A 14,928-nucleotide genomic window follows, 5' to 3' on the forward strand; every position below is an offset into this window, starting at 1 on the left:
AGCGGGGCTCGCAGCCACACAGGGATGAGCATAGCGACCAAACGCACTCGTTACATCCTCTCATCATGGCCAATAAACAGTCCAATGGATGACAGAAGAGGCAGGCCAAAAGGATTGCAGCACAAAGGTCTCGGGGAAAGAAAGGTCGAAAACGAAAAAAGGCAAGGTGAGAGAAGAATGCTTCAATTTGAGGAAAAGGCATGTAATAAAAATATATATAAATACATTTTTATTGATCCAAAAAATGGGAAATTACAGTGGAGTAAAATGGAGTTCACGAAGGAACACGCAACAGTTTTATGTCCTCACCATCATCTGGCTCAGTGCGGACAGTAGTGATTTTGAGGCTTTCTTGACTTCTGCTGATTGATGTGATTGACTGACTCACTTCATAGACTGTGTTGTGGCAGGCCTCCATAGAGGAAGGCAGCAGGGCACATATAGGCTTTGGCTGCTCTTGCTCAACAGAGCATGGCCCACAGATGGATACTCCTTTGGTAACTCCACCTTTTAGGTTATCAGGCAAGTTGATTTCTGCACCAGACATAAAAAAAAAACACATCTTCATGAAAACTGCTTTTAGGGGAACTAGCTATTAATGGAGTTCATAGATTAAGGTACCTATTACTTTGGGGAATACATTCACAGTTGAAGATAATTCTGTGTCCTTGGTGGAGATCTGCTCTGAAAAACTAGTGACTTCAGTCAAAGGTTCTGTAACAAAAAGTTCAACTTAAGGTTTATTTAAGGTATTGATTACTTATATATTGATTATAATAAACCCTCTTCTCTGTAAACATACCTGTTGGACCTGCGATAGAGTTGTCAGGTATAATGGGCAGCTTTGAGGCGGTAGTTAGTGAGTCATGGAACTTTGATTTGCCTTCACTTCCATCACCCATCTTTTCATTCATATCTGTAGAATCCAGTTTGACATCCATTGTGGCATCCACTTAAATCACCTGCTTCAGTTTCTTAAGAAAATGAAAGACACCAACCAGGACTATTGGGAAGGACAGGAGAAACTAGAATAGTGAAACTAGAACTGTTAATCTGAAAGGAAATGTAATTTCTCTAACTCAAAACTATCATTTAAATTCACTATAACATTAACTGTAATGCTTTAATTTGACATATTTTCTCTTCCTAAATTTACTTACTTAATTATAATTTACTTAATGTAAAAAGAAACCTTATCATTCTCTATGGAGACCACAGATTCAGGGTCAGATCTGTAGCTGAGGTTTCAGCTGTTCGTGATGAGTGGGCATCTTGGAAATTGCAGAGAAGTTAATCTATTATTAATCACCATTTTGGAAACATTTATAATGTAGATGAAAGGCAGCACGGGGATATTCTGACAGCTATATGATAATGTGAGATCTTGATTTTGCTATTCATTAATAATTTATGTCTTCAAGTAATATACCTTACGTGACATCTTGAGAGTTTTCTTTTTATTTTCAGATAAAACAGAGGAACACATCCACTTCGGCTCTCTTCAGTTGAAGAATTTTATCCACATTTTAAACTATTTGTTATAGTTTAACAAATTATTTTTTTTAAATATATACAGTAATCAGTTATAGGGTATTCAAAGAATGTAAATAAGGAGTAATGTAGTATTGTATCAAACTGAACGAGTCAAATCAAACTTACTTACATTTAAGAAACTTTAATTCAGTCCATTTAATACATGGAATCAATATAGCCACAGCCATTCGAATTTGACGCTGTGCTTCTAAATAAAGTAAAGATTAAAGATACATTTGTTGTGATTCATTACTGGCATGTAGCCTACAGGAATACACAAAGCCTACTGTGTTTATCTCTCATTAATCCTCACTGTATGACAATCATTTTGTAAGAAACATATTGTACTCACTTTTCATGACATATTTTAGAAGTAGGCGACCCAGCATGCAGCAGACACAGTGCACAGACACATCCTTCAGTGACCTGAAGGTGGAACTGCATCACACAGGCTCTCTCTCTCTCTCTCTCTCTCGCTCTCTCTCTCTCTCTCTCTCTGTCTGTCTGTCTGTCTGTCTGTCTCTCTCTCTCTCTCTCTCTCTCTCTCTCTCTCTCTCTCTCTCTCTCACTCTCTCTCTCTCTCTCTCTCTCTCTCTCTCTCTCTCTCTGTCTGTCTGTCTGTCTGTGTCTCTCTCTCTCTCTCTCTCTCTCTCTCTCTCTCTCGCTCTCTCTCTCTCTCCTTCTCTTTCTCTCTCTCTCTCTGTATTGGCATGAACAAAACAAAACAAAACATGTTGCCAAAGCAGTTTACATAAAAATTCATATCACATATTAAATACATAGGTGTGACATAGATTCTATACTGTATCGATATACTACATAAAAAAAACAATGACATACATTACATTAGAGTGTAATAAATAATAACGTGTACTAAGTAAGAGAACAAATACATGGACAAGCTTTGAAAGGGTCAATCACATTTTAGGAGATAAACAAAGCTATTGATGATGTCATTCCCTGGACCTGGCCAGCTTTCCCAGAGGAGAAACTCCAACTGGTTTATCTGTGTTTTAAGCCCCCAACGTCTCCTTCCAGGCAGCGCTGCCTGGAAGGCACTAGGATTAGGCAATGGTTATGGTTAGGTTTGGGGGGCACGGGCACAAGAGTACCACTGGTGTAAATAAAACACTTAAAATCTCCTTAAAAAAGCCGGATTAGGTTATACAAAAATGCTGTTTAAAAGACGGCAGGATATTAAACAGGTTAAAAGAACCACTGGACAGGGCGGACAGCGGGAGATTAAAACTTTGAATAAAAGGTCAACTCCACAACTACCCCAGTCTCTCTCCCAAAGACATTACAAAATAAATAAAATATATTTATATATAGTTATGTAAGTAAATAAATATCCTGGCATCACAATACGATTTAAATGATTAGCCCAATATTAAAAACATTATTTATCCTAAAAAATAGGTTAGGGTTTGCAGCGCTGCCTGGATGGTGGTGATGGCGCAGTGGATATGACACACCCCTTTGGTGTCAGCCAATGTGTCCCTGAGCAAGACACTTAACCCCTAGTTGCTCCAGAGTTGTGCAACCTCTGACATTTATAGCAATTGTAAGTCGCTTTAGACAAAAAGCATCAGCTACAGTAAATTACATGTAATGTAAAACACCATCAAATGGAGGTGTTGCAATACCAAAACCTATACACCAATCACGAGCACCATTCTTAAATACTGTTAAACAATCACCAGGTATTAGGGACAACTTCATTGTCAAGTAACATATATAGTTTAAAGAAAACTTTTTCTATCACACGTTAATACTCTTTGAATGCACCGATTGTTGATAGTCCTAACTTTATCTCTTCCTGAGTTGACCCCAGGTTTAAAGAGTGGAACACATTTGGAATTCAGAAGATAAATAACGTCTATAATGGCAGTACTATGAAATCATTTAACCAACTTCAGGAATAATATGGGCTTCCTAAGATACACTTTTTCAGAATCTTACAAATTCTAAATGTTGTAAACTTAGTAGCCCAATAAAAGCAAGGGTATGGACCAGAGCAGATTGAGGTACTCATTCACGAGCTCTGCCTGCTAAAGAGGAAAGACATTTGCTACATTTACCATGAACTGTTAATATCATTACTCTCAGCAGCAGGCATTCTTGGAACAGGACCTTAAAACTGCAATTACTCACTAATGGAAAACAATCATAAAGAATATGTAACAATTACAAATCCCAGGAAATTCAGTTAAAGATTTTACATAAATTACAAAGTACTCTGTATTATTAGGGGCACACATGACATAGACTGTTCAGATGTACAATATGTAAGGTGTAAGCAGCATGTAGGCACCTATGTGAATTTAATGTGAAGTATTATCCATAATACATTGTCCTATTGAGCTTAGTCCCCTACAATGTATCTATGCGCTACCTCACGTGAATTGAACAGATAAAAAAGAATCCTTAGTCTTTTATGGCACTCGGCACGCTAATCAATCTGTAAGCGCTGGCTAACCATCTGCTTTGAATTGGCATGATAATGTCTTTTTTTCTGTCTGTTAGTCTGTTTGTATTGTTTGTCTGGTTAGCCACTGTCTGAGTCTAGTATCTATGTTATGTACTATTTGTTTTAAGAGTGTGTAACCTGTATGAATTGAAAATGTAATTGATTGAAATAAAGAGAACAAATATACACACCCACTACTTGTAGACAGACATCTGGATAAATATATCCTACGTCTCCGGTGCAGAACCATCTCTGAACTTTTTCATCCACAAAAAAGTCCTGATCTTTGCTTTCATTCCTGTAGTTACCCATGGTTACATTAAGACCGCCAATCAGGATCTCCCCTCTTGGGTTTGGCTAGTCTTTACTGGTGAGAAAAGACTGAGAGAAAATGGCAAATTAAGTAGTAAAATGAAATATAATTACCCTGCAATCAAAAAAGAATTTCTCATTCTGCACTGTATACAGCATGTACCAACAAGTTTTTCAGCCATACCTTTAGCCCAGTCCCAGAGTCTGATCTCACAGCAAAAAAAGGGGAGCTCCAACACGACCAGTGTTGTTGTTCGCAACTGTACAGTATTAATAATACACAATTATTATAACAAATGTATTGTTTCTCATATTTACACTCTCTTCCTGCTCAACATTTTAAACCTCATCTTACCCTCTGTGATGGTGCCTGCTCCACAGGTTTCAGTCAGACCATAGCCCTGACTCACTGGGCAACAAAAACATACATTCATGAATCTCTGAGTGGCTCAGGGGACAGGGGGGCTCCCCCAGACAACATCATCCTCACCCATCCTCCCACAAGTTTCTTCACTTTCTGGAACAACAGGCTGCAAAGACAGATTGCTTTGTGTTTGATTTGAAGTTAAACACCACATTAGAAACCACATTTCTAAAAGGGCACTGAAGGGGACATGGTGATTTCTTCCGCATTGCAGAGTGATGTGTCATAGCCAGGGCTGTAGACGCTTTCTGTTATCTCTGACTTGTCTTGGACTCGTTGGTATTTGGACTCGGACTTGTCTCGGACTCGGCCATTGGACTCGCCAAAATTCTAGTTGGTCTCGACCGAGTCCTGCACTATATGCTTTTGTTCTAAAGTAACTTCCTCCTTCAAAACAAAACCATTGATGAAGCACGCTCATCAGAAAACAGGTATTAGTTTACTTCAAAATCCATCTAGAACAGGCATCGAGATTAGTCGCCTGGTATACACCTGGCTGCATCACATACCTCAATCATCAGGTATCCATCATTTTCATTTTGTCCACAGACATAATGTCAGCGAGCACTTTGTACTATGAATTCTTCAGGACAAGTAATAAGTTCAAGAAAGGAAACATTTCTATTTTATATTTTAAATAAATAATATGGCCTAATTTGATCCTATAGTGTGTTACTCTGCACTTGCTTTTTGATTATTACAAATAAAAAAGCAAAATTATCATCTTAAAATAGAAGATATACTGTCTCTCACAGAGGATTCTTTTTTTCTGTCTCGGTATTGACTGTCTCTCATGTGGACTCGGTCTTGACTTGGACTTGAACCTTAGGTGATGACAATCATGGCTCTTTTGGGTCTGCCTGTGGAGCCACTGGTGTACATCACCACAGCCAGATCAGAGGGCTGGGGCTTAACAATGGCCCTCTCCACTGCAACACAAACAGTTATGACAGTTATAACAGACAGTATGTGTGTTCACCCCCGAATTTAACAAAGAAGCACAACCAAGGTGAGTCAGACAGATACACGCCTGCATGCTGTGGGTGGACTGTTCTGCTGGGCAGCCTTCTGTGCTAATTTCCCCTTGGTCCATGTAGATCACGTGCTTCAGTTTTGGAAGATGTGAAAGCACAGACAGAGAGGACAAAGCTGCTATTACAACAGGATGCCCAATCACATGATTTCCTTTTTAAGAATAAGAACGATTTCTAGATCTGGAACTACTGTAAGATCCACATATAAGGTAAAATAAGTTAATCATCTAAAAAGGCTGTTTACGATGTTATCATATTCAATTCAATATTTTGCTAAACTTTACATTCTTTAACTTTAATTTGATTCTGGGGAAATTCAACGATTTAATTTAAATCTATACATTGAGTCCATTTAAAACCTCTATTTTCCCAGCTTTTTTCCTAACCTTGTTGCACACTTACCGTTAATTTAAAGATGGCTTAACAAGCATAATTTGTTGAAATTAACTACCATAATGACACATATATATATACTGTATATATATAATGTATGTATATACTGTGTATGTATATATAATGTATATATATATATATATATATATATATATATATATATATACTGTGTATGTATATATAATGTATATATATATGTATATATATAAATATACACTATACTATACAAAACTGTAATATACTTAAATTGGAAGTTATGCCTGAAACATGCCTGGGCAGTGATCATCCACTCTGCTCTGGTTTCACAAAAGATTGCAATACTGATTTTGGGCTGATGCCCCAGAGCTGCCAAACTCACTGACTGCAGAGTCCACGTCATTGTAAGAGAGCCATCTATACTCCCCCAGGATTAGCTAGCAGTGAAAGACTCAACATCAGACGTCTTTGTCTCACATGCATCCCTCACTAAAAAGTATAGTAATGGGAATCCTAACCTTTTTAAATACTTTACCGCTGGGTTGAATCTCATTCTCTTTACTCAGTATATCTCTGGTGCCGAGATAATGTGCTTCTCAAAATGTCTTAAAAGTACAAGCACTTGTTCACCTTTATAGAAAAATTTCATTTCAAATGTTTATCTGCAGGACAAGATGTCTGGAGACAGGGATGTTGGAACTATTTTTTACTGTGAGGCGGTGCTGTAAATGTTTGTGTGTGTGTGACACCCATGCTAAAGTTGACTGAAAAGAGGAATAAAAGAATCATCTTTTGCAAATTGATCTTAATGCCTTAATTAAAAAATGAGGAAAAATCCAATCTTTAAGGACACAAATTTTCTTTGTGAATGAATAATGTATCATAAATAACTAAATGTTCTTCCTTAAAATACAGGGGGCATAAGTAAGTACACCCCTATGTTAAATTCATTTAGAGGCAGGCAGATTTTTATTTTTAAAGGCCAGTTATTTCATGGATCCAGGATACTATGCATCCTGATAAAGTTCCCTTGGCCTTTGGAATTAAAATAGCCCCACATCATCACATACCCTTCACCATACCCCCACATCATCACATACAAATTTGTGTCCTTAAAGATTGGATTTTTCCTCATTTTTTTTAAATTAAGGCATTAAGATCAATTTGCAAACGAAGATTTTTTTATTCCTCTTTTTAGTCAACTTTAGCATGGGTGTCCTAATTTTTTCACATGACTGTAGGTAGAGAACAGATCAAATTTAATATTAAAGAAATATTACAACTGAAATCAGGGCATGTGGGGTATACAGCAATATTAATTATTTTGGAAAAAAACTGGGCTTATTAGAAGAATATAGAGTTTAGTTAGTATTCAAATTATGTTTATAATGATGGTATAAATAATTATTATTGTAAAGCCATTCTGATCCACACTCTTTCAGAAGGTGGCGGTAATGCACACCAAAAAGTTGTTTGCCAACTGCCATAAAACGTCACAAGAAGAAGAAGAAAAAGAGGAACGATAGCTTAGCGATCGAGCTAATAGGTTCACTGTTTTGATGTTGTATTTGTTGCCTTCCACTATATTTGCACAACGACTAAAGAGTGTAACGTTACATATCCCACATAATGGTAAGTATGAGATAAGAAGACTGTTATGACTTGACAAAGTTAGCTAGCGTTAATACAATTTGTCGACGAATAACTTAGCTAGCTAAGGTTACACGGCCGTACATCCCACAGGAGCATGTTGTGTTCAAACTTAAGTTCAGTTAACATTATATTGTTTAAATGAAGTCCTGTTAATGCCGAATAATAACGTTTTAAATTTTGACAACATAACGTTAGTGTTTATGTGGTACAGCAAAGTAAGCTAGCGTAAGCTGGTAAACAATTTAGCTAGCTAATGCTAACTGAAACATAGCTAGGTTTGTGTGTAAACAAAGCCGTTATTGACGTTAATATAACTCGGATTTGCCTCTTACTGTGGGTGCTGGTCATATATATATATATATATATGTATATATATATATATATATATATATATATATATATATATATATATATATATGTATATATATACGTATTTATATCTATGTGTGCTAGTTAGCTGACCAACCCCTTATATTCTGAACAGTATCCGTATTCCAACACATGAAATTATCTTTCTAGATATTAGCTAGCTACAATCCAACGTTAACGCTAGCTAATTATAATATAGTTCCCAAAGCTAGCTAACATGAAATAACAGGCACTGAAACGGCTTCGTGGAATACATTGGTATAAGTTAACTACTTCAGCTATACAATCTGATCCATTAGCTTTGTTCCAAATTGTAAACACCATGCCTTGGTCCATATAGTGTAATAAACGGGTATATCTTTTTCAAAAAAATGTAGGAAAAGGTGAGTCGACTAGAATTTGGTCCAAAAGCAACAGGAAGAATTAGTCTGTTTCATTTTATTGGAGAGAAATGTACAGATTAAGCAATATTGAACCTGTAGGGTGGGGAGTTCAATGTAGTTACCAAGATAGGAACAATCCCCAGTTACTGGAGAAGGGTTATGGGGCCTGTAAACGACTCACTTGAGTTCTTAAAAGTGAAATGCTACGCAAAATATTATTCTTATTATTCAAAATGCAGATATAGCCTTCTGCTCTCCATGAGGAAAATGTCCTACAGCTCAAAAATCAGTTATTAGTGGTGTTGAGTATAATTCCCCCAGTTGTAATGTGGTTTGTGATGCACTGTTGTACTTTTCAGGACAGCGAAATGTCTGACATTGACCCTGTACCAGGGCCTGAGACTAGCAGTATGGAGGGGGAGAACGCACCACTGTACTGTATCTGTCGGAAACCAGACATCAACTGCTTCATGATGTAAGTTCACAACGCTGATGCTATTGTTTTAATCATCACTGTGTATGGATGCAACAATACTCCTACATTATTTTCTTAATTTGCTTCGCTCACTGACAGTGGCTGTGATAACTGTAGTGAGTGGTTCCATGGCCATTGCATTAACATCACTGAGAAGATGGCGAAGGCAATCCGGGAATGGTATTGCATGAGATGCAGAGGTAATGAAAAAAATATCTTCTTTTATCCAAGTATTTAAGATTGCCATGCTTGTCACAAACAATCAAAATAAAAAAGACATTGTTGCGTTATGCTCCCTGTCACCAGATAAAAACTCCTCACTGGAAATAAAATATAGATCAAAGAAAAACCGAGAGAAGGAAGCTGAGCTTGACAGAGGATCTGACAGACAGTACAGCACCCCGAGTACTCCTGACTATAAGAGTGAAAGACGGCGTGGATCTAAAGTAAGTTGTACTTCTATTCCGACCTAAATATTTAGGTTTGACGGAAATATCTAAAGAGCATCAAAACAGTACTCCTAAAATTTGATTGGGTCTTCAAAATTAAGTCTTCAACATGTAGCCATTTCTTACTGACATAAGGTATGCATTTCTATTAGCATTTGTATTAAATTAGTTGCTTATATAATAAGACATTTACATAATTAAGTCAGTTGGATTTTTTTAATTTCTTTTTCACAAGAAACAGTGATGAAGGTTACTACAAATACAATTCAAAATTCAATTCAAATGGGTTCTCTTGGCATACAAGTTTTTATAACAATGTTGCCAAAGCATCAAAATACAATTTGTCCAAATATTCCAACAGAACACAATAAACACAAATAATTTATAAATATACTTGAAAAAGTAATGTATTGTATGAAGTAGTGATGCAGAAGCTACTTGTGAATCACATGAAGGTGGCCAGTTACTGTAATGTATTGGTGTAGCGCTGGGGGCGCTGTTCAGAAGTGTGGCTTTAGTTTTATTCTTAATGTCTACTCTCAGCCACCGTACTTCTCAGGGTGGCTTTTTGTTTTTTTTACGTGTGGTTCGCAAGAGAAAAGAATAAAGGCAGTGTGAAGTGCACAACGTCTCCGTCACTGAGAACATTACAGTTACATGGCAGACTTATGTATACTATTCTAATGTCACTTTTGTTTTGCATATTGGTCAGCCCTCAGTTCCACTGTCTTTCATCCTCCTCAATTTCATATCATGTTCATATAAAATGAACATGATGGAAAATATCACATCGGGTCACATCGACGCCTACTCGTGAATATGTATGATGTAAAGCTATGCATGTTATTGTTTGATTTTGCTCAGGTGAAGCGTTCAGTCCGAATGTGTGGGGAATGTGAGCCCTGCAGAAGGACTGAGGACTGTGCCCAGTGTGACTTCTGCAAGGACATGAAGAAGTTTGGAGGCCCCAACAAAATCAGACAGAAGTGCAGGTTTAGGCAATGTGAGGTTCGAGCCAGGGTAAGTCACTTCATGTCCATTTTGTTTTCAAATAAGATTATGTCACCGAAGTGTAGAAAAATACATACATTTCTGCCCTGTTAAGTTTTTAGTTTTATCATTTTCATCTTCTTTTTGTCATTGAAAGGTCTTGAAAGTTGTAGATTTAACTACTTCTACAATACATGTAAGCTCCTACAACGATCATTTACTAGATTGTTACTCTGTAGTAATACCAATAATGCATCATTCATAAAGTATCTTGCAAGGTACCAGTTCAAAAACCTAGAGTAGTTTTTAAATGAGACTTTGAAAAACTTTAAAGTTCTTTTATTTTTCATTCCTTGAAGTGATTAGAACCTTTGGAAACATGCAACCTGTCGCTGGTTTTGTACAGAAAATGCTGCGTGTGAAGGATGAGGAATTGTCTTTGCAAGAAAGGAGGGACAATTCCTACCACAGACGGAGACGATACTCCGAGGACTACGACAGTGAAGCGGATCTCTACCAGCAGTACAAGGCAGCAGGGCTGAAAAACAACATGGTAGCATTTGTCACCATCTTGGTGCATATAAACCTGTTTATTGTAGATGCGCTCAATCAGCAGCTAAAACCTTTGATCAGGAACTGTATGTTGAGTCATTTGTTTGCTATCCTCCCACCCAGGCATGGAATAGTGATGAAGATGATGAGCCGCCTTTCAGTCCTGTCATGCGTAAAAAAGCTGTGAAGGTGAAGCACGTGAAGAGACGAGAAAAGAAGTTTGACAAGAAAGTAAGTTTCCTCATAGAAATGATCATTTTTATTTTAAGTGCTACCACGTGGTCAATGGTAGTAACACATAGTAACATTCGGTCTACTACCCCTTCTCTTTTAACTCTCCAGAAGGAGTCTCGACGCCACAAACAGAAGCAGAAGCACAAAGACAGAACCAGGTACAGTGAGAGGAGCGACCTCCGAGATAACACCGGACAGCGTCAGTGTCTTGGGCCAAGCTGTGTGGAGGCAGCAAGACCCAACTCCAAATACTGCTCTGAGGACTGTGGCATGAAGTTAGCTGCCAAGTAAGAACTCTTACTTTCACCTTTCATGCATTAGTGTGCTTCTATTAGGATAATACATTTATTTATATAACGCTTTACAGTAAAACCAGCACATATAGCACATTAAAAACGGATGAAGCAATAAAACCTAACTAGAGCTGGGCGATAGGGAGGATTGGGGGGGGGGGATTGTGGCGGTGGAGCAGGTCTGTGAGGTAGGAAGGAGCCTGGTTATGGAGGGCTTTGTGGGTGAGGAGGAGGACTGTAAACTGGATGCGTTGGGAAACAGGGAGCCAGTGCAGGTTCTGAAGGACGGGAGTGATGTGATCACGGGAACGGGCGTGAGGAGACGGGCAGCAGAGTTTGGGATGTATTGGAGTTTATTTAAGGCTTTTGCAGGTGAACCATAGAGGATGCTGTTGCAGTAGTCAATTCTGGAAGTAATTAATTCGTGAATCAAAGTTTCAGCAGCAGATAAGGTGAGTGATGGGCGGAGACGGGCAATGTTTTTTTTTTTTTTTTAGATTATTTTTTGGGCATTTTTAGGCCTTTATTGACAGGACAGCTAAAGAAATGAAAGGGGAGAGAGAGGTGGGAATGACATGCAGCAAAGAAGAAAGAAGAAAGGGTGGAATTGGGGGGAGGCCCGGCCCAAAAAAATGTCCCCAAAACTAGTCCCTGCGGTCGAAGCGCAACGAGTTCCTCAGAAGATTCCTAGTTCTGGGGGAAAGTTTCTGCGGTTGAAACGCTGCCGCTAGTTCTAGAATTTAAATGCATTAAATATCACCTTAGATTATTTTATAAACATAGAAGATTATAAAAACAGGATTAAGGAGTATTAGACCACTCAATGTACTCGTCCTGTTACTGACCACTTCTCATTCATTGTTTGATGTAATTTGCTGGTTTTTTTTGAAGTCTTGTTGTGAAACTTTTTATGCTGTTGTCTTGGTCAGGACTTCCTTGTAAAAGAGATTCTGAGTCTCAATGGGAATATTCCTGGTAAAATAAAGGTAACATAGAATTAATCTGTGTGCATTTTGTTCCACAGCCGGATCTATGAGATCCTCCCTCAGCGTATCCAGCAGTGGCAGCAGAGTCCCTGCATAGCTGAGGAGCACGGTAAGAAGCAGCTGGAGCGCATCCGTCGGGAACAGCAGAACGCCCGGCTGCGCCTCACGGAGATGGAGCGACGCTTCCACGAACTGGAAGGCATCATCGCCAAGGCCAAGCAGCAGGCAGTTCAGCAGGACGAGGAGGTGAGCTGACAGCAGCCTGCGCGCTTGTTCATTCAGCTACACAGCTTGTTCTGTTGTTACTGCTTTTTCCGTGATATTTCCCTGTGGGTCTTGTCAAAGTCAGGGCCAGCTTTGAAATTGTAATCTCAGGCATTCTTTGGTTATTTGAGGCTGCTGAAAAAGAGCAGAGGTAATATTTTTTTTTGAGAAAATGCTTTGGTTCTGTGTGCAGGTGAATGAGGGCGACAGCGAGGACACAGACCTGCAGATTTTCTGTGTGTCTTGTAGTCATCCCATCAATCCAAAAGTGGCACTGAGACATATGGAGAGATGTTACGCAAAGGTAAAATTTAACATTTCTGCTGCTGCCTCCAAGCATTAAATATAAACGCAGACAAAAGCATATGGGTTACGTTTAACATTTCTTTCCCTCATGATTGTCTTGACAGTATGAGAGTCAGACTTCCTTTGGTTCCATGTACCCTACAAGGATAGAAGGGTAAGAAAAAGAAATCCCTCCCCAAAGTGTATAGCAACTTTCCCTAACTTTTCCCAGTTGCTAACATGTATCTTTTTTCCACAGAGCGACTAGACTCTTCTGTGATGTGTACAATCCCCAAAGCAAAACATATTGCAAGAGGCTTCAGGTTTTGTGTCCAGAACATTCCAGAGATCCTAAGGTCAGTGAAAACCCCTCAGCCACTTGGATGATTTACATGGCTCACTGTAAACTTAAAATGTTGACAGTAATAACCTGCTAAACATTAAGTAGTGTTTAAGTGGATATTCTTTTGTTTGTTTTTCGTTTGCTTGGTGACTAGATCCCAGTGGATGAGGTGTGTGGATGCCCTCTGGTGAAGAATGTGTTTGAGCTGACCGGAGACTACTGCAGGGTCTCCAAAAGGAAATGCAACAAACATTACAACTGGGAAAAGCTTAGGAGAGCAGAAGTGGACTTGGAGCGAGTCAGGGTGGTAAGTCGAACATCATGACTGTTGCTTTCGTTTTAACGGACAGAACTTCTGATATTTATTGGAAAGTCTGCACGTTTTCAATTGGAAACGTCAAAGAAAGGCTCACACCAGAAATAGAAAGTTTTTGTTGATAGTGCCTCTTGGCCCTCAACCCACAATAAGAGAGGGGGGGGTAATTATCGGACTCCCTGATGATGAATAACTTAAAACATTGATTAAACCCATTCTTCAGCTGTAACCAGTATTTTTTCTCACCCACAGTGGTACAAGTTGGATGAGCTCTTTGAGCAGGAGCGTAACGTCAGGACTGCAATGACCAACAGAGCTGGTCTGCTCGCTCTGATGTTGCACCAAACTATTCAGCACGACCCCGTGACGACCGATCTCCGTAGCAACAAGGACAGGTAGTCTTGTTCTCAGAGCTGTGGATCACTGTATGTAACATGAGATTTGAGTGTTAAGGATTTCAACTACCATTGAATGAATTCATATTTTCTAACTAGATAATTATTTTAAAATGTTTGTATGATAGTGAACTGTAAGAGGTAAATGAATATATATTTTCCTGACTGTGGTAGATCAACTGCTGCTTATTGAAAACAGCTGTTTTTGGTTTGATTGCCCTCAATAAACCCATTAAACTTGCTTTGGGTTAGATTTGTGTTTGAGTGATGTATCTGTTTTGTTTTTTTCTCCATCCTTTCTTTTGGCCTTTCAACACGTGATGTACACAGGACACTTTTATTATTATGATTATTACAACTGGGCTTGAAATGCAACTAAAACAAGAATGTGTGCTTTGAACTGACACAGAAGCCTGTTTGTATTGGGGCGTTCTTCACTATCATGAGGAAGAGTACAGTACACCAGAGCAATTACTGCCGTCTTCAAAGGGGGACAAGTTGCATGAGTATATGAGTGGAGGAAAGGCTGAGAAAGAATGCATCAAGAACAGTGACGTAACATGGATATTGCAGGGGAGACTTTCCCTGTCGTCGTGGTTTTTCTTCTTTCTTAAGCTTTCTATAGCTTTTACGAAATGACCAGTAGTAGGTTTGTAGGAGCACAAACACTGACATACGGAAGAACAAAACTTTACTTTTAGGTATAATGTGCTTTATTTTTCAGACTGCAGACAGTACAACACAGATTTGGATTCAGAATGCAATATTTCTCTGCCATAATATTTCAAATCTCCCATTC

The 14,928-nt window shown here is 38.5% G+C and overlaps 1 protein-coding gene across 2 annotated transcripts; it reads left to right on the plus strand.

The window, feature by feature from the left end:
* Window positions 1-7,547: 7,547 nt before the first annotated feature.
* cxxc1b (CXXC finger protein 1b) lies at window positions 7,548-14,380 on the plus strand. Of its 2 annotated transcripts, XM_031279424.2 has the most exons (15): window positions 7,548-7,774; window positions 8,907-9,022; window positions 9,122-9,222; window positions 9,329-9,468; window positions 10,336-10,491; window positions 10,619-10,657; window positions 10,868-11,014; window positions 11,137-11,244; window positions 11,356-11,534; window positions 12,565-12,772; window positions 12,984-13,094; window positions 13,201-13,250; window positions 13,335-13,431; window positions 13,573-13,725; window positions 13,987-14,380. In XM_031279424.2, the coding sequence occupies exons 1-15, from the start codon at window positions 7,772-7,774 to the stop codon at window positions 14,131-14,133; spliced, it is 1,755 nt and encodes a 584-aa protein (XP_031135284.1). In that variant the 5' UTR covers window positions 7,548-7,771; the 3' UTR covers window positions 14,134-14,380. The 2 variants fall into 2 exon arrangements, with proteins under 2 accessions (XP_031135284.1, XP_031135291.1); XM_031279431.2 differs by lacking the exon at window positions 10,619-10,657.
* Window positions 14,381-14,928: the final 548 nt, after the last annotated feature.

Source organism: Sander lucioperca, chromosome 6, assembly GCF_008315115.2.
Source record: "Sander lucioperca isolate FBNREF2018 chromosome 6, SLUC_FBN_1.2, whole genome shotgun sequence".
Lineage (NCBI taxonomy): Eukaryota > Metazoa > Chordata > Actinopteri > Perciformes > Percidae > Sander > Sander lucioperca.